This window comes from Gadus morhua, chromosome 10 (assembly GCF_902167405.1).
Source record: "Gadus morhua chromosome 10, gadMor3.0, whole genome shotgun sequence".
Taxonomy (NCBI): domain Eukaryota; kingdom Metazoa; phylum Chordata; class Actinopteri; order Gadiformes; family Gadidae; genus Gadus; species Gadus morhua.
In genome coordinates this window covers 27,028,597-27,049,317 of record NC_044057.1, presented here as the reverse complement: position 1 = coordinate 27,049,317, position 20,721 = coordinate 27,028,597, and the positions used below count along the sequence as shown (strand labels likewise).

General features: G+C 45.4%; 1 protein-coding gene across 3 annotated transcripts in view; it reads left to right on the top strand.

The window, feature by feature from the left end:
• The window catches only part of LOC115552552 (soluble guanylate cyclase 88E), a 35,793-nt gene that overhangs the window by 5,023 nt on the left and 10,049 nt on the right, over window positions 1–20,721 (top strand). Inside the window, exons 2-10 of one of the 3 annotated variants that reach the window (XM_030368755.1) lie at window positions 13,844–13,998; window positions 15,069–15,209; window positions 15,415–15,554; window positions 16,851–16,985; window positions 17,511–17,634; window positions 18,030–18,149; window positions 18,627–18,711; window positions 19,137–19,223; window positions 19,681–19,798. In XM_030368755.1, coding sequence (XP_030224615.1) covers window positions 13,879–13,998; window positions 15,069–15,209; window positions 15,415–15,554; window positions 16,851–16,985; window positions 17,511–17,634; window positions 18,030–18,149; window positions 18,627–18,711; window positions 19,137–19,223; window positions 19,681–19,798 — 1,070 coding nt within the window. In that variant the 5' untranslated portion in view covers window positions 13,844–13,878. Of the gene's footprint in view, window positions 1–12,525; window positions 13,999–15,068; window positions 15,210–15,414; window positions 15,555–16,850; window positions 16,986–17,510; window positions 17,635–18,029; window positions 18,150–18,626; window positions 18,712–19,136; window positions 19,224–19,680; window positions 19,799–20,721 lie in introns of those variants that run through there. The other 2 variants (XR_003978335.1, XM_030368754.1) reach the window with 2 other exon arrangements.

The following is a 20,721-nucleotide window of genomic DNA, read 5'->3' as shown; positions in this document are numbered from 1 at the left end:
TGTTAGTGTTTTTAGGAATAGAATTGTCTAACAAAAAACCTATCTATTCATTTGTATCAATAAAAATGATAAACAAATACAATTAAAATACAATATAAGGGTCTAGACCTTTGAAATTGTTCGATCCCCAGCTCAACATGTACTAGTTGAGCTGAGTCCAAAGACACCAAGCATGACACTCTAGCAAATGGTAACATGTATTTTACATGGTACACCTATGGTCTAGGACATGATCTCGGTGTAGCAAGAGGGCGAACTTGATCTCATTGGACTCAGCTTAACGTGTAGATGCTAAATAACATGTAATGTCAGAAATCTCCATCAGGAAGCAAATCTATAGCTGGTCATTATTGATAAAGGCCTCCAAAATCGACAGCTAATTACACCGAAACATATTCAAATATGATCATTTGTGGCACTGTCGCAATCGCCTCAAAACGTAGATGTCAAAGCACACCTTGTTTGCCCCGTTACGCCACCGGGAAGATATTTTCATACTTCTAATGGATTGATACATATTTTAAGGTTCTCGGAGTGAGACTTTAAGCAGCTGCAGCAGAAGTGTTGAGACGAAAGATGATAGACATTTATAGAATATTCCCATTCACATGATTCTTCGCACGACCTGCAGGTTGGAGAGACTGAAATAACCCCCAAAATGAGTAATAATGTAAAAGCAGCCAAGTCCCACAAATTCCTTGAACTATTTATTTCATTCCATTGTTTCGTTGATTTGAAAAGTTAAGCATATGGATTTAATGCAATATCCACAAACAGTTCAAAATGGTACCATGATATGCGGTCACAGGTACATAGTTATCACCTGACAAACATGTCACGGGTTGAAATCAAAGGCAGTACAAATAGATAAAAATGTAGCTGAAGTTTCAAATTGTTGTATTAACCGGTTCATTTCTTTTGTGAAAGTCACCAAAAGTCCAAAAAAGTTAAAGGCAAGGTCACAGGCTAACAGTGGAGCTGTGTTGGGAACCAGCAGCCAAGAGCTTCCATGGAAACTTTCTACCCATGTTAAATAGATTTAGTTGGCAGTTCCTTTTCTGCCCATTTTTTAAACTTGTGGAAGCACTTTGCAGTACTGGGAGACACCATTTCTAACGGCAATGGAGCTAGATTCTAAAAATATCAAAAGATGCCCAAAGCAAATACCTTTAACCCATAGTTGCGTTTTATCAAATTAAAAAAAATTGAGTGTCATTGACCACAAATTGAGCAGAAATATTTTGCATACAAATCTTTAAATAGTTTAACCACATTAAGAAAAATACATTCGTTAATTTTTTTAATTAGTGAAGCCACAAGTTTTGCACATTATCCAAACAGAATACCTGAAATGTTGATATTTTCAGCCCTTTCGGGTTAAAACAAGAGAAAAGGACAACCTAACAAGAGTGAAAAGTTTGGGTTAGGTGACCTATAGTTCAAAGATGTCCCTGGTCAGGTAGACTAAATAAAAGTGTATTCACAATTGCTCCAGGACATTCGTGTGAGCTCTCCCTCAAGCCTAGAGAGACATCAGTGTTGAACCACCAACTGAAAGGGGGTATTTGCCATTAGTATGAGTGACAACATTTCATGGCCATTAATTTAGTTCATTATATTTAGCCGATTTGAATAGACTTTTCTAGCAGGTGAGGCCGTCAAAGAACTAAATATGGAGCAACTACAAAAAGTAAATTTGCAGCATGACCAAATTATACAAAAAGTATAGGAACTGTTCTAGCAGATATGTTTTAGAAGTCTCTTTTGATAGGCAGGGAATAATTGTCTTTGTCATCCTGTAGTCATGCCATCTAATCTGTTGGGCAAAGTACCGCTACTGATTAATCCAGTAGACTCAGTCAAGTCCCCCTAGTTAGAAAATGCTTTATTTTAGGTTTTCAAGCATCTTAAAATACCCAAATCATCACTCCAATACACAAGTCAGCTAATGGCCTACAAGGAAATGCTGAAGCTAGTGTTAGTGATGGCGATAGAAATGGACAAGCTTGCGTGTACAAATATGCAACTAGAATTGCAAGGTTCACAGCCCAGTTGCATAAGTGGTCGCAACCGTTGGATTGTAAGCAAGGGTAAAAAAAATAACTACTTTCCACAAACTAGTCAACATGGTCAATTGAAAGCCTGTACAAAACGACCCTGGAATAGTCAAATGCAGCTTTACAGCGGATGAATTAAGCCAAATTGCATAAACATCCAATGGTAAACAGTATACAAATGCAATCAAGGTTGCACTCACACTAGGCCATCTGGCCGTGGCCGTCGCAACTGTGGCCTGGCCACGGTAGGCTCTTGTACATACGCCATCACGTCGCTAGCATCCAAACAATTCTACCAAACCTTAACCAACTAGTGAAAAATGGAACAAAACTTTAGCACACACCCAGTGACTAATCACCTTGTCCAGGGGTTTTCCAACGTGGTTTACCAGAGGGCCTTGTGGACTTAAAGTAAGCCACACATTTGACAGACAGCATCGAATGACGTTAAACTAAGCTAGTCTACAGGTTACCAGTGCTAGTGCAATTTCATGAGCATTTTGCACAATATTTGTACTCCAATGCTACGTAAAACAGGCTTCTTCAGAAACCCGTAGCCTGCTACATTGAAGGGCAACTGTAACAAATCCTGACCAAGACCGAAAGATGGCTCTGGAAGCCACTACGGCCCACGCAGCAGATTACTGCGTGGACCGTGGTGGCTTCCAGATCAACCCTTCGGTGGACCATTCATACACATGTATTCCGAGGATGTTTTGAAGACACTGGAGTCCCATGGCTGTAGATTCCTTTGAAGACTAAGTTGGTATGGGGGGGCCCAAAGGGGGCCCCCCCATAGATCTTGTCAGTCATCTAACACCTGTTAAGAAAAACACACACACATCCCAAGATACAAATCAGCAAAGCTAGGTTAACAAACAGCGGTGACATGCATGTCAAGGTGCAAAGAGCAGGGATACTGATGGCTTGTGTCTGAGGAGACAGCCCAAAAACGTCAACATTTAATAAAGAAAAATAAATTTTACTCACTGCGGTGGTCTGTTTCGAAGTGCCATGTTGGTGGCAATATTTGTCTGGGCTGTTCAGTCAAATGCCCACAAAAACAAACACGCAACAACGCATACTTTCAGTTTGTATAAAGTGACAATAGTGTGCTGCAATCTAGATCGAAAACTTTCAACCCTCACTAAACTCAACCTCGATTGACACAGGCCGATGCGAAAAGTAAACCAAACCCATTGTGTTCACCTTTAATAAAGGGGTGCGTGACAGGTGATCTCAATTAAGAGCTAATCAGAAAGAACACACTGATCGGCCATGAGTGAGACTATCAAAACGAGGAAGAGGATTTAACGGAATTGTTACCATTCAAATTCAAATTTCTTTATTATTGGATAGGGTATGATATCAATGATTTGGGCTTTGAGTAGGCCTCTATTTCTTAAATATAGTTCTTACATTTTTTCACCCCATCGCCTTTTGAATATGAAATCTATAATCTCAGCCTCTATAATTTGCCCAACACATATTTTATTGTTCAAATAAAATCCCATCCTTATTTTGCCATTCATATTGAATCTTTACTGTCTTTCATTGTACAACACAATCATCTAATAATTATTCATAACGCTCTTCCATCTCCTTGGCTGCATTAAGACGAGGCTCGGGTCAGAGCAAAGATCGGGCTCCACACATGATAAGGGATAAAGTTATTTATTAGAATAAAGTAAGTATCATGAAATCTGTAAAGGGATTAGTGTAGTGTATGCAAGATTAGAAAATGTGCGATTATATGGTTTGGACAGAAAACCAGTACCAAAATCACAAGGACCGACCGAGCCAGAACGGAGGAAACTTAACCCAGACAGACAAAACAAATACTGGGAACAACAAACCATCTTTACCATGTTGGAAATACCCAAACAAAATACAACAAACCAAACCTGGGCCCTGTACCACGAAACTCGCTTAGAGGGTTAGCGAGGTATGTTGAGCTCCAAGCCTGGGTTAGTTGTACCACGAAAGTCGATCTCTTTTAGCGTCGCTGTATCACCATGGTGACTTATGCTCGCAACCAAACCTGTGCCCTATACCTCGAAGCTCGCTGAACATACCCAGGCTTTCTTGGGAAAACCTGGCTCGACAGAGCCGCAACTCGCAATCAGAGTTAAATGGTACCACGAAGCTCACTTTAGATTCAATTAGTAGAACCAGGTTTTCCGCTTTAGGTTCAGTGCGCGTTCACGTGAAAGGGGCGTTTTTTGCGTCATTTTTCTCACCTTTACGATAGATCAAGCAGTCTATATGAGTATAAGTGAAAAGATTCTGCATATTGTCTGTAAAATAACTATGCCAAATGCAGAATTTTTCGCCATTAATCCAAATAGAATGATGATGATTTAAAAAAGCATAAGCAACGTCCATCCTGCCTTATTCTATAATTTAGGGAATTCACTTTAAATACACCCTAAAAAATGTATCGCATGTTTTCGACCGCTGAGAGGTAGCGGCTGTAGCGTAGTGGATTAGTATAAGACCCGAACGCCAGCGACCGGGGTTCAAATTCACCGGTTTATCATCATGCATTTTACCCCCATAGATGTGGTGCCAGCACGGCCTTGAAAATATGGGTTCAAGTTCGAAATAAGCACAAAAATATAATTCCATAAGCTTTAGTGAATAAGTATTCCATATGCATGAAAATTAGGACTTTTTAAGCTTCACATAAAATTGCATTACTTGGGAGTCGAACCCCCCGCTCAGAAATTCAGGACTGACGCGCTACCTTCCACTCTAGCACACTGTCACGGAGACACAATGCGCAACAGTAATCATTGTCTACATAAGGTCCAAAAGGACGATCAAATAACGAACACCCTCTGATGAGAATCTGTATCTCTCATGAAGAACCCCAATTTCGTTGTTTGCACAATGACAATAAAGTCTGAAATCTGAATACCGTCAGACAATGCCAAGGGATCGGTTCTGTCCCGTAAACCCCTCTGTCTCCAAAGAGACGCCTGTACGAGAAGGGCGCCGGGGTCCACGGGAACACCCACAAATGGTGACGCCATTGTCAGAGGAGGGGCTAGGAAGCTGCGCACGCCGATTTAAGTAGCCGATCTCCGGCTAGACTAAGCCGAAAAACTGCTCCCGACCAAAGTTTGGTTGCGAGCATAAGTCACCATGGTGATACAGCGACGCTAAAAGAGATCGACTTTCGTGGTACAACTAACCCAGGCTTGGAGCTCAACATACCTCGCTAACCCTCTAAGCGAGCTTCGTGGTACAGGGCCCAGTGCCCTATACCACGAAGCTCGCTGAACATGCCCAGGCTTTCTTGGGAAAACCTGGCTCGACAGAGCCGTAACTCGCAATCAGAGTTAAATGGTACCACGAAGCTCACTTTAGATTCGATTAGTTGAACCAGGTTTTCCGCTTTAGGTTCAGTGCGCGTTCACGTGAAAGGGGCGTTTTTTGCGTCATTTTTCTCACCTTTACGATAGATCAAGCAGTCTATATGCGTATAAGTGAAAAGATTCTGCATATTGTCTGTAAAATAACTATGCCAAATGCAGAATTGTTCGCCATTAATCCAAATAGAATGATGATGATTTAAAAATGCATAAGCAACGTCCATCCTGCCTTATTCTATCATTTAGGGAATTCACTTTAAATACACCCTATTTAAGAAATGTATTGCATGTTTTCGACCACTGAGAGGTAGCGGCTCTAGCGTAATGGATTGGTATATGACCCGAACGCCAGCGACCGGGGTTCAATTTCGCTGGTCTATCATCATGCATTTTACCCCCATAGATGTGGTGCCAGCACGGCCTTGAAAATGGGTTCAAGTTCGAAATAAGCACAAAAATATAATACCATAAGCTTTAGTGAATAAGTATTGCATATGCTTGAGAATTATGACTTTTTAAGCTTCACATAAATTTGCATCACTTGGGAGTCGAACCCCCCGCACAGAAATTCAAGACTGACGCGCTACCTCCACTCCAGCACACTGTCACGGAGACACAATGCGCAACAGTAATCATTGTCTACATATGGTCCAAAAGGACGATCAAATAACGAACGCCCTCTGATGAGAATCTGTATCTCTCATGAAGAACCCCAATTTCGTTGTTTGCACAATGACAATAAAGTCTGAAATCTGAATATCGTCAGACAATGCCAAGGGATCGGTCCTGTCCCGTAAAACCCTCTGTCTCCGGAGAGACGCCTGTACGAGAAGTGCGCCGGGGTCCACGGGAACACCCACAAATGGTGACGCCATTGTCAGAGGAGGGGCTAGGAAGCTGCGCACGCCGATTTAAGTAGCCGCTCTCCGGCTAGACTGCCGAAAAACTGCTCCCGACCAGGTTTGGTTGCGAGCATAAGTCACCATGGTGATACAGCGACGCTAAAAGAGATCGACTTTCGTGGTACAACTAACCCAGGCTTGGAGCTCAACATACCCCGCTAACCCTCTAAGCGAGCTTCGTGGTACAGGGCCCAGGTTTGGTTTGTTGTATTTTGTTTGGGTATTTCCAACATGGTAAAGATGGTTTGTTGTTCCCAGTATTTTTTTTGTCTGTCTGGGTTAAGTTTCCTCCGTTCTGGCTCGGTCGGTCCTTGTGATTTTGGTACTGGTTTTCTGTCCAAACCATATGATCGCACATTTTCTAATCTTCCATACACTACACTAATCCCTTTACAGATTTCATGATACTTACTTTATTCTAATAAATAACTTTATCCCTTATCATGTGTGGAGCCCGATCTTTGCTCTGACCCGAGCCTCGTCTTAATGCAGCCAAGGAGATGGAAGAGCGTTATGAATAATTATTAGATGATTGTGTTGTACAATGAAAGACAGTAAAGATTCAATATGAATGGCAAAATAAGGATGGGATTTTATTTGAACAATAAAATATGTGTTGGGCAAATTATAGAGAGGCTGAGATTATAGATTTCATATTCAAAAGGCGATGGGGTGAAAAAATGTAAGAACTATATTTAAGAAATAGAGGCCTACTCAAAGCCCAAATCATTGATATCATACCCTATCCAATAATAAAGAAATTTGAATGGTAACAATTCCGTTAAATCCTCGTCCTCGTTTTGATAGTCTCACTCATGGCCGATCAGTGTGTTCTTTCTGATTAGCTCTTAATTGAGATCACCTGTCACGCACCGCTTTATTAAAGGTGAACACAATGGGTTTGGTTTACTTTTCGCATCGGCCTGTGTCAATCGAGGTTGAGTTTAGTGAGGGTTGAAAGTTTTCGATCTAGATTGCAGCACACTGTCACTTTATACAAACTGAAAGTATGCGTTGTTGCGTGTTTGTTTTTGTGGGCATTTGACTGAACAGCCCAGACAAATATTGCTACCAACATGGCACTTCGAAACAGACCACCGCAGTGAGTAAAAGTTATTTTTCTTTATTAAATGTTGACGTTTTTGGGCTGTCTCCTCAGACACAAGCCATCAGTATCCCTGCTCTTTGCACCTTGACATGCATGTCACCGCTGTTTGTTAACCTAGCTTTGCTGATTTGTATCTTGGGATGTGTGTGTGTTTTTCTTAACAGGTGTTAGATGACTGACAAGATCTATGGGGGGGCCCCCTTTGGGCCCCCCCATACCAACTTAGTCTTCAAAGGAATCTACAGCCATGGGACTCCAGTGTCTTCAAAACATCCTCGGAATACATGTGTATGAATGGTCCACCGAAGGGTTGATCTGGAAGCCACCACGGTCCACGCAGTAATCTGCTGCGTGGGCCGTAGTGGCTTCCAGAGCCATCTTTCGGTCTTGGTCAGGATTTGTTACAGTTGCCCTTCAATGTAGCAGGCTACGGGTTTCTGAAGAAGCCTGTTTTACGTAGCATTGGAGTACAAATATTGTGCAAAATGCTCATGTAATTGCACTAGCACTGGTAACCTGTAGACTAGCTTAGTTTAACGTCATTCGGTGCTGTCTGTCAAATGTGTGGCTTACTTTAAGTCCACAAGGCCCTCTGGTAAACCACGTTGGAAAACCCCTGGACAAGGTGATTAGTCACTGGGTGTGTGCTAAAGTTTTGTTCCATTTTTCACTAGTTGGTTAAGGTTTGGTAGAATTGTTTGGATGCTAGCGACGTGATGGCGTATGTACAAGAGCCTACCGTGGCCAGGCCACAGTTGCGACGGCCACGGCCAGATGGCCTAGTGTGAGTGCAACCTTGATTGCATTTGTATACTGTTTACCATTGGATGTTTATGCAATTTGGCTTAATTCATCCGCTGTAAAGCTGCATTTGACTATTCCAGGGTCGTTTTGTACAGGCTTTCAATTGACCATGTTGACTAGTTTGTGGAAAGTAGTTATTTTTTTTACCCTTGCTTACAATCCAACGGTTGCGACCACTTATGCAACTGGGCTGTGAACCTTGCAATTCTAGTTGCATATTTGTACACGCAAGCTTGTCCATTTCTATCGCCATCACTAACACTAGCTTCAGCATTTCCTTGTAGGCCATTAGCTGACTTGTGTATTGGAGTGATGATTTGGGTATTTTAAGATGCTTGAAAACCTAAAATAAAGCATTTTCTAACTAGGGGGACTTGACTGAGTCTACTGGATTAATCAGTAGCGGTACTTTGCCCAACAGATTAGATGGCATGACTACAGGATGACAAAGACAATTATTCCCTGCCTATCAAAAGAGACTTCTAAAACATATCTGCTAGAACAGTTCCTATACTTTTTGTATAATTTGGTCATGCTGCAAATTTACTTTTTGTAGTTGCTCCATATTTAGTTCTTTGACGGCCTCACCTGCTAGAAAAGTCTATTCAAATCGGCTAAATATAATGAACTAAATTAATGGCCATGAAATGTTGTCACTCATACTAATGGCAAATACCCCCTTTCAGTTGGTGGTTCAACACTGATGTCTCTCTAGGCTTGAGGGAGAGCTCACACGAATGTCCTGGAGCAATTGTGAATACACTTTTATTTAGTCTACCTGACCAGGGACATCTTTGAACTATAGGTCACCTAACCCAAACTTTTCACTCTTGTTAGGTTGTCCTTTTCTCTTGTTTTAACCCGAAAGGGCTGAAAATATCAACATTTCAGGTATTCTGTTTGGATAATGTGCAAAACTTGTGGCTTCACTAATTAAAAAAATTAACGAATGTATTTTTCTTAATGTGGTTAAACTATTTAAAGATTTGTATGCAAAATATTTCTGCTCAATTTGTGGTCAATGAAACTCAATTTTTTTTAATTTGATAAAACGCAACTATGGGTTAAAGGTATTTGCTTTGGGCATCTTTTGATATTTTTAGAATCTAGCTCCATTGCCGTTAGAAATGGTGTCTCCCAGTACTGCAAAGTGCTTCCACAAGTTTAAAAAATGGGCAGAAAAGGAACTGCCAACTACATCTATTTAACATGGGTAGAAAGTTTCCATGGAAGCTCTTGGCTGCTGGTTCCCAACACAGCTCCACTGTTAGCCTGTGACCTTGCGTTTAACTTTTTTGGACTTTTGGTGACTTTCACAAAAGAAATGAACCGGTTAATACAACAATTTGAAACTTCAGCTACATTTTTATCTATTTGTACTGCCTTTGATTTCAACCCGTGACATGTTTGTCAGGTGATAACTATGTACCTGTGACCGCATATCATGGTACCATTTTGAACTGTTTGTGGATATTGCATTAAATCCATATGCTTAACTTTTCAAATCAACGAAACAATGGAATGAAATAAATAGTTCAAGCAATTTGTGGGACTTGGCTGCTTTTACATTATTACTCATTTTGGGGGTTATTTCAGTCTCTCCAACCTGCAGGTCGTGCGAAGAATCATAATGGGAATATTCTATAAATGTCTTTATCATCTTTCGTCTCAACACTTCTGCTGCAGCTGCTTAAAGTCTCACTCCGAGAACCTTAAAATATGAATCAATCCATTAGAAGTATGAAAATATCTTCCCGGTGGCGTAACGGGGCAAACAAGGTGTGCTTTGACATCTACGTTTTTAGGCGATTGCAACAGTGCCACACATGATCATATTTGAATATGTTTCGGGGTAATTAGCTGTCGATTTTGGAGGCCTGGACTTGCGATCGAGGCATTGACGCGGACGTTCAATCACATAGCCAAAAACAAGAGAATAGATGGCTAGATAAAATAAACATCAAGACATACAATTCTAAACAGAACAGATGAAGCAGCTACCCTTTTTTCCTTCGCGGTTTGCCTACAGAGCAGCGCACCTGCATTTAATGGTGTATTGTCACAATTTCTCAGTATCAAAGGTGAAAGTAGAAACGGGTGGCCAAAAGCTTTCATATTGTTAGTTATCACAGACAATTTTCAACAATGAATGATCTGTACGGAGCACCATAAGGGACATTAGGGAGAACGCTCCCTAATGTATAGGCCTACGTGTCCCTGATCACGTTTGAATAGATTAAATAACGTGACAGTGTCACGTATTTTCGTGAGACCATACCCGTACTTCCATGAGTATACTTAAAGGAAGTATACTATCCGCACTATCTACTACGTTATTTTTTCAGATGTGAGTGCTGTTCCAAATCGAGTACTCCGTGGTGCACTAACCGGAAATTACGATCACGACTGCCGCCGTGGCTCCTCCCCCGCAATAAACATCCCGCTTTGAACGGTGAACTCTTTACGCCTAGCAGCTATAAAAACTATAACAACTAACAAAATGACTCTATTAATGCAGGCTATGTGGAAAATGCGCCGACTTTGGCTCAGCCTGGCTCCGCCTCTTCTGCTACGTAGCTAAGATGGCTGCCGTTGAGTACGGGGAGTGTCCTTCGATCCACACTTCAGGATTAGCCCGTTTTGAGTACGGCATCCGGGTCCTTGAAGTATACTTCTTTTACCCGGATCTGAATTGGAACGTAACGCGGCACAGGTTCGAGCGTGTGCAATGAGAGCCCTGTACTTACGTGACACAAACCAGCACCGCAAACGTTCTCTCCCGCTTGAGATGACGTCTTTCTTTATCGGTTCATGGGTCTGATTCGCCGATTTCCCATGCTGATATCCCCGGAGATTCTCGGGCATCTTCGACAATTTGGCTATAGATTGTCTCATTACACGCTAAATAATATAATTATAGCCTATTTATATATATAGCCTATACATATATATAGGCAATATATATAATTAGGCAATATATATATATATATACATATAGCATTTGTGGTTTTGGCATAAACATAACTAGGGTGCACTGTACTATCTGCGCACACCCTTTCTGAAGCCTCTCTCTCTCTCTCTGTCCCTCCCTCTCTCTCTTTCTCTCTCTCTCTCGTACCGTTTTGTGGAGCACGTTAATTGTCTTAGAACACTCCCATTCAGAATGCATTGGTTTACATTTCGTTCTGTGTAACACACAAAAAGTCGGACTATCGTGCTCTGGAACACGCTTCAATAGATTAACGTTCGTGCGCAGGAGCACGCAATCGCGTGATACCGGGTTGTACCTACAGCATATGTCAGAACCTGCACAATAGTATACAGACCATCAAAGAAAGTTTGATGTGTAGAATTTTGTTTTTAACTTTGTGCTGTTAAACAGAGAAGATGGTCCCCTCTTGGATTGTACAGAATGACAGTAGTCCCCTCTTTGCCTGTTCAAAATGACACTGGTCCCCTGTTCAATGGTATGGAGCGACACTTACACTCCAGCATTTATGTATTCATTAGGGTAGAAAAAAAATGTTAACTGCTTTCTCTATAGTACAAAATAAATAATTTGCCATAGAGCCTTTACACAGTTCTTCCATAGTTCATAAGAGACATTTTGTCATGAGGAAAAAAGACTTATAGATAACAGGGCTAACTAGGGCTGTCAATCAATAAAAATATTTAATCGTGATTAATCGCATTATTTTCCATATTTAACTTGCAAATTGCAAATTAATCGCCCATTTTTAACCCTTCTAAATATATCTTAAAAGATGATTATAGATTATTGATGAGGATTACATTTATTCTTTTCCACACTTCATGAATAGATCCATGCAGGAGTGTGAGGGTCGCTCCATACCATTTAACAGGGGACTTCTGTCATGTTTTACAATCCAAGTGGGGACCATCTTTTATATTTTCCCATGTAAACACATTGACAGAAGCAACAGTTGCAGTTGGCAAACACTCATTGAGTGAAACAATAGGCACAGACAGCTCCCTTGCTGCAGTGAATGGAGTCCCCTCTGTGATAGGTAAATATCGCTTAAGTATTGAAGTCCCCTCTTGGCAACTTCTTTAAAATAAATCAAAAAAACACATTTGAAGTTATATTATGACTTATGAATAACTTAAAACTAAACTCTGTATTATGTTTTTGTAATTTTTAAATGACCAGAAATAGAGGTCCACACTTGGTCGATGAAAACCGATAGTCCCCTGTTGGTAGGGTAAACGTGTGTGTGTGTGTGTGTGTGTGTGTGTGTGTGTGTGTGTGTGTGTGTGTGTGTGTGTGTGTGTGTGTGTGTGTGTGTGTGTGTGTTGTCTCTGTATCTCTGTTAAGATTCTGCAGCTGTTATTTTGTTTTTAGAGGCCCACCCAAAAAAACAGTCGCAACCCTCCATCTATTTGACCGTTGGAGATTGGCTTGGCACCTCCAACGGTCCTCCATCAGAGACACGCCCTGTCTCTGATGCTATGTCATAGCATAGCACCGTCCTTCTGTCTGGTGGGGAATCGTGAGCCCATTTCAAAGCGTGCATTCTGTCACGGTTTAACGCCATTGCTTGGCCGATACCAAACCGCGACTGCTGCGAAGCCATCTCGCCTGTGTTTCAGAATAAAAGCCCTCTCTTGGAGGGAATCTATGGCCATCAACAGGAGAAATGACCTTTTCTTCAACATTCGTTGCACATTTTCTTCCCAAACCGATTTTAAGTCTGGCTCAATATTACCCCCCGCGGCCCCTCATTCATGGGGCGCAGCGCCGGCCCAGAGGGGGAAGAAGGCATTCTCTTTATGGGGAATGGATATTGATTTTCGCACTTGCCCTGTTCCAAAAAAAACCCCATCTCTCTCTTTCGCGATGCTCGGTGAGACCACTATTAGTGCAGAGAGAAGACCCAGTAATCACCCCAGACACCACAGCATCGCTTTAATGGGACGTAGTTTCAGGGCCTGGAGGGTTCTACTCAGGTTGCTTCTGGGAGTGAAGAGTAAAAATGAAGAATTATGACCATGAATCTTTGAAGAGAGAGCTTCCTTTGGTAGTGTCAGTAAACACGACCAATGCTGATATTCCTCTGGCTGGCATGCTGTTGTTAAAGTCACAACTTCGAAATGAAATGCACTTAAAAAGGAGATCTTCTTCCATTAAACGTCACTTTGGTTCTTCTTGAGCAGGGGGGTATGGTTAGAGCCCTTGAGGCCGGGCCATCTGTGTTTGAGGGCTGGGTCTCAGCGGGCCGCAGTGTGTTCCTGTCACATGGCTGGATGGACAGCATCACCAGGCCGTGACAGCTGACACACGCAGACAATGGAGGGCCCTCGTTGAGACTGGAGGGCCCGCTGTAATCACAGCGCCTTTAAAACCCTCCGCCCGGGGTGCTGCTCTGTTGGCACGGCGCGGCGGAGGCAGTACAGACGGTCCCACCTCAACACGTAGCGTACAGGACGCGCAACCGCGGGAATAAGAACAGACGCAGACACCGAGTTACCTGCACATACTTGATGGATAGAGAGGGCGAGCTTCAGGCCTGATCTAGAGAGCAGAACCACTGGGGGACTCAACGAGAAGGTGATTATCTGGGGGTGTGTGAGGAGGGTTCAGGGCGGCGTGGAGCTGAGCGGTAGGAGCGATGTACGGGCTACTGTGTGAGAGTCTCCACGACTTCATCAAGGAGTCCTACGGGGACGACGTCTGGAAGCTGGTCCGGGAGCGGGCCGACGTCCGGCTGCACTCCTTCGTCACCCATCAGGTAGGCCCTGTCGTCACACACACAGCCACCCATCAGGTAGGCCCTGTCGTCACACACACGGCCACCCATCAGGTAGGCCCTGTGGTCACACACACACACAGCCACCCATCAGGTAGGCCCTGTCGTCACACACACAGCCACCCATCAGGTAGGCCCTGTCGTCACACACACACACAGGCCCCATCAGGTAGGCCCTGTGGTCACACACACAGGCCCCCAGCAGGTAGGCCCTGTGGTCACACACACACACACACACACACACACACACACACACACACACACACACACACACACACACACAGGCCCCCATCAGGTAGGCCCTGTGGTCACACACAGCCACCCATCAGGTAGGCCCTGTGGTCACACACACACACAGCCACCCATCAGGTAGGCCCTGTCGTCACACACACACACAGGCCCCCAGCAGGTAGGCCCTGTGGTCACACACACACACACAGGCCCCCATCAGGTAGGCCCTGTGGTCACACACACACACAGGCCCCCATCAGGTAGGCCCTGTGGTCACACACAGCCCCCCATCAGGTAGGCCCTGTGGTCAAACACAGGCCCCATCAGGTAGGCCCTGTGGTCACACACAGCCCCCCATCAGGTAGGCCCTGTCGTCACACACAGCCCCCAGCAGGGCAGCACAGAGACCTCTTCAACCAGGGGATGGTTGATTGTACTTTAATAGTTTTGTGTATCTTATGGTGAATTGATTTGAAATGAGGTCGAGGCGAGGTACTAAGTGTGTGTGTCTAGACAGGCAGGTGTTGCTACTCTTTATTCTTCAATAATTCTATTATTTATGAATCCCTTATTTAGTTATAATAGCTGTAATCGTGACAACAGGTGTCATTAGAACTACGCATTAACAGACACCAGTTGACTAACTGACTGACAAATGTTTGAGAAGAACATGCAATTGTACATGAAATGACTTGATCTGTGTGTGTGTGTGTGTGTGTGTGTGTGTGTGTGTGTGTGTGTGTGTGTGTGTGTGTGTGTGTGTGTGTGTGTGTGTGTGTGTGTGTGTGTGTGTGTGTGTGTGTGTGTGTGTCCTCATGCAGGTGTACAGTGAGAGTGTCATCCCCCGCATTGCCAAGGCGGCCAGCGGGGTGACCGGGACCCCCTACAACGAGCTGATGAACTCCTGGGGCGTGTACTTCCTGGGGTTCGTAGGGAAGTACGGCTATGACAGGATCCTCAAGGTGAGAGAGAGAGAGGGCGGCGGTGGCCTGACCCAGGGCCCCCCCCCCCCCCCCCCCCCGGGGCAGGGCGTCAACGTCCTGACCCAGTGCCCCCCCCCCCCCCCCCCCCCCCGGGGCAGGGCGTCAATGTCCTGACCCAGTGCCCCCCCCCCCCGGGGCAGGGCATCAATGTCCTGACCCAGTGCCCCCCCCCCCTGCTGTGTAGGTGCTAGGCCGTCACGTGCGTGACTTCGTCAACGGCCTGGACAACCTGCACGAGTACCTGCGCTTCAGCTACCCCAAGGTCCAGCCCCCCACCTTCTTCTGCCAGGAGGAGTCGGCCACCGGCGTCACCCTCCACTACAGGTGCCCCCCCCCCAACGTGTGTGTGCTGGGTGTGAGGACGGTGTGTGTGTGAGTGTGAGGACGGTGTGTGTGAGGACGGTGTGTGTGTGAGTGTGAGGACGGTGTGTGTGTGAGTGTGAGGACGGTGTGTGTGCTGGTTGTGAGGACGGTGTGTGCGTGAGTGTGAGGACGGTGTGTGCGTGAGTGTGAGGACGGTGTGTGTGTGAGTGTGAGGACGGTGTGTGCATGAGTGTGAGGACGGTGTGTGTGTGAGTGTGAGGACGGTGTGTGCGTGAGTGTGAGGACGGTGTGTGTGTGAGTGTGAGGACGGTGTGTGTGAGGACGGTGTGTGTGTGAGTGTGAGGACGGTGTGTGCGTGAGTGTGAGGACGGTGTGTGTGTGAGTGTGAGGACGGTGTGTGTGTGAGTGTGAGGACGGTGTGTGTGTGAGTGTGAGGACGGTGTGTGTGTGAGTGTGAGGACGGTGTGTGTCTGAGTGTGAGGACGGTGTGTGTGTGAGTGTGAGGACGGTGTGTGTGTGAGTGTGAGGACGGTGTTTGTATGAGTGTGAGGACGGTGTGTGTGTGAGTGTGAGGACGGTGTGTGTCTGAGTGTGAGGACGGTGTGTGTTTGTGTATGTCTTTGTATATTTGCGTGTGTGTGTTTGTGTGTGTGTGTGTGTCCCTGTGTGTTATCTTGTATGGCGGTGTGTTGTCGTTACCCTAAAGCCCTGGTATCCCAGGTTGATGATCATCAGCTGCTGAGGCTGATGTGTGGGGAGGTACGGGATACGTACCATCCAGATCCCACACTTTAATTATTCCCAGAGGAGCCGTTGAGATCTGCCGCCGCAGCAGCAATAAAAACAAGACAGGGCGAGACACACAGACGTAACCATCCATCATGAGTCATGATGGATGGTTCAAGTGTTCATCTGTAGTGTCATGATTCATGACACTACAGATGAACACTTGAGTCAGTGTGGACTCATGAAGGACAGAGTTACAATATTATACAGAAAAGCTAACAAATATGTTTAATAACAGCCCATATCTTGTGTGTGTGCATGTGCGTGTGTGTGTGCGTGTGTCTTTATGTGTGTGTGTGTATGGTCATGTGTGTTCGTATGTGTGCGTGTGTGCCAGTGTGTATGTGCGTCCCTGTGTGTGTGTGTGTGTGTGTGCCTCCGTGTGTGTGTGCGTCCCTATGTGTGTGTGTGTGTGTGTGCCTCCCTGTGTGTGTGCGTCCCTATGTGTGTGTGTGTGTGTGTGCCTCCCTGTGTGTGTGCGTCCCTATGTGTGTGTGTGTGCGTGTACAGGAGCAAGCGTAAGGGCTACCTACACTACGCCATGGGTCAGCTGCGGCAGATGGGGAAGCAATTCTACGACACGGACATCCACGTGGAGGTGCTCTCTGAGCAGCTGGTGGGAGACTACTCCCACGTCACCATGAGGTCCGCACGACACACACACACGCACACACACACACACACACACACACACACACACACACACACACACACACACACACACACACACACACACACACACACATATACATGCACACACACACACACACACACACACACACATATACATGCACACACACAAAAACACAAACATGTACACATACATACACTCACAAAGGCATGCACACACACACACACACACACAGACACACACACACACACACACACACACACACACACACACACACACACACACACACACACACACACACACACACACACATACACTTATATGCATGTACACTTTCATGCAAACACACACATGTACACATACATGCACGTTCACCTACATGCACAAACACACAAAAACGCACGTATAATTGCATGCACACGCACTTTCACATACATGCAAGTACTTATAGTTACGCAAACAGGCAACAGAACAACCATGTTCAAAGTCAACTGACTACAATAAGCTGATGCTCTTCTTCACGGCCTCACGTGACTCAGGCTGAACTTCGACAACTCGGCCTACCGCTACATCATGAAGGAGGACGAGGAGGAGCAGGAGATCCTGCCCATCACCTCTGACTTCTTCTTTGAAGTCTTCCCCTTCAACATCGTCTTCAGACAGGTACGACGTGGCAGCCAAGTTACACCCAATGGACCTAGATATTTTAATTTCATAATTAATTGAAAGTTTATTTTAGGGTCAACGACATAAGAAGCAAATCCATAAATGAGTCCGAGTTAGCTGGGAAGGCTTGTTTACACCAGCAATGCCTGGGCAGGTCATACATTAAAGTACATTATATTAAATTTAATGGCATCATTAATAAATCCCTTCTAGATAGACAGGACCTCATTAACTAAGGGAATGACGCACAATAGATAAAAGATGTAGAGAAGATAGTATAGACGCTGTATATACAATATATCTCTTAACAGTAAACACAGTATACACTGTATAAATACCACATCCTCCAGAAACACACAGACAGCCCAATGGACCTGTGCTTCCTCCACCAGGACATGGTGGTACACAACGTGGGCTCAGGTCTGGCCACAGTCTTCCCTGACCTGGACGGGAAGAAGATCAACGATGCCTTCCTGCTCGCTCGCCCTCTAGTGGAGCTGGCCTGGAACAATGTGAGCTCTGACATGTCCCCCTGTCTGGCGTTGGATTAGGCAGCCATTAGCATCACCATGCACCCATACAGTCTTACCAGGCCAAACCGTACTCACATCAAACCGAAGTGTTGCAAGGATAGAAAACAGAGAGCACATTATTTTGCCATTAACATTTATTGTGCAACAGAATTGTTGAATACTTGATTCTGATTGGTCAAAAACATTCCACTGGGGGTGTACTAACAGATATTCCTCCAGGCTGCTTAAGGACATTCAAACGTCAGCTGACTAAAGTCATTATGAAACAATAACATTACACATGAAAGTAATTACCACTTGATTCTGACGGTGTGATAACATGAAGGCCTCCTGGGCAGTGGGGGGCCCCATCGGGTTCATCATCTCATCAGCGGCCCTCACGTGTATTGTACATCCATGTGATCTGGAGGGTTGGGCGACGCTGTGTAACTGACCCTGATGTCACCCCGTGGCCAGATCATCTCACACCCCAACAACCTGTTTGAGATCATGTCCAAGGAGCCCGTGAAGAGGGAGAGGAACCTTCACAACAGAGTCCAGAGTAAGTGGGGGGTTAGAAACAGGGCTGTTGTCTGGGGGGGGGTGGGAACTTTACAGGCCATCACAAACTCAATCCAACACCCATGAGCGTGTTTTAGTAGAGCAACGACAACCAATTAGGATTAAGGTACAAAGACAAAGGATGAAGAAAGAGAAAGAGAAAAACATGTAAAGGTTAGATAGAGATGTTGGTTAATAGACAGCTTTACATGAGGGATTACTCTGACGTTAGATGTGAAGTCGACGCTCCCTCATCGGTTTGCTCTAACCGACCGTTTCCATGACTCAGCCTGACCGGAGTGTTTTCTAGGCCAGAGCGCCGATCGATCGGGCTGAGAGGAATTGATCCCAGCCCCGGTCGTTATCAGGGGAGGTGTTGGGGGCGTGTGGGCGGTTCTGATCTCTGCCCTGTCCCTACTCACGCAGACTCCGACTGCGAGAACGCCAACCGCCTGGCCGACGTGGACGTGGAGCTGATGGCCTTCCAGTCCATCATCGGAGACGACTACAAAGGTCTTCCTCTCTGACACACCTCCACAAAACCCTCACTGTGAGGCGCCGTCTATCGACACATGACAAGCAGCAGATCTTACTGGGCGGCCTGGCGCAGGAGGTAGGGCGGGTGGGCTGGTAACCGGAAGGTTGCTGGTTCGATCCCCGGCTCCTCCTAGCTGAGTGCCGAGGTATCCCTGAGCGAGACGCCTCACCCTCACTGCTCCTGACCAGCTGGCTGTCGCCCTGTGAAAGTTTCTATGAATGGGTGAATGTGTCTATGGATGGGTGAATGTGAGGCAGTATTGTAAAGCGCTTTGAGCAGCCACTGGTTGGAAAAGGGCTGTATAAATGCAGTCCATTCACCGTTCACCCTCATGGCCGACACTGGGGCGTGGTTGTTCCGTAATGCACGTCGCCACGGATGACGGGACGGAACTGGTTCTCCTGATGTCCGCCGGTTGTCTTTCGCCCGCAGACGGGAACAGTGCCAACGTGATGGAGAGCTGGGGTGACGGAACCCGCTGCCTCAAGCTGAAGGGACAGATGAGATACATGCCGGAGTGGGAGTCCATCATCTTCCTGGGGACCCCCGTGTGAGGCTCACACACAGGCAGACAGACAGACAGACAGTCAGACAGACAGACAAACAGACAGACGGACAGACAAACAGACAGACAGACAGACAGACAGACAGACAGAACATCAGACAGACAGACAGACAGACAGACAGACAGACAGACAGACAGGCCGACAGGCAGGCAGACAGACAGACAGATAGAGCTATAGAGACAGAAAGATAAACAGACAAATACACACGCAGACAGGCAGGCAGATAGACAGACAGATAGACATACAGACAGAGAGACAGATAGAAACACAGACAGACGGCTAGATAAATCGAAAGACAGATATAGTGCCAGATAGCCAAACAGATAGAAAGATAGGCAGACAGGCAGACGGACAGACAGACAGACGGACGGACAGACAGACAGACAGACAGACAGGCAGACGGACAGGTGATGCAAGAAAATCAAACAGCAGGTGCACAGACACACTTGCGCCAGAACGCACACACACAAGAACACACAGAAGATGGTGTACAGACTTTCTATACATCTGTGCCAATCGTCTAGTCCTTTAGTCCAACACGATGAAAACAAAGTGTATTTATATCTGACTGAACTCATTTCAAGGAGGAGCGTTCTTAGAGCAGCGTGAGGCTCACAGGCTCCTCGCCGCCGAAGAGAAGCCGAGGAATGAAACCAGTGGCCCTTTCTACTGGCGCTCGCCATGCATGAAATAAGCTGCTAATTAGCTTGTAATCACACAGGGCCGCTCTTGTAATCCTAATGGGAGCACATTTGGAAGTGAGTGTTTTCCGCAGAGAAAATGACGAAAACATGTCCCTCCTCTTCCCAGAAATACTGCCAGATTGAAAAAAAAACCTTAATCTAATCAACCATAAAGAGAAGAGCTCTGTACTGGTTCGCTCATCAACCAATGTGGTTCAATTATT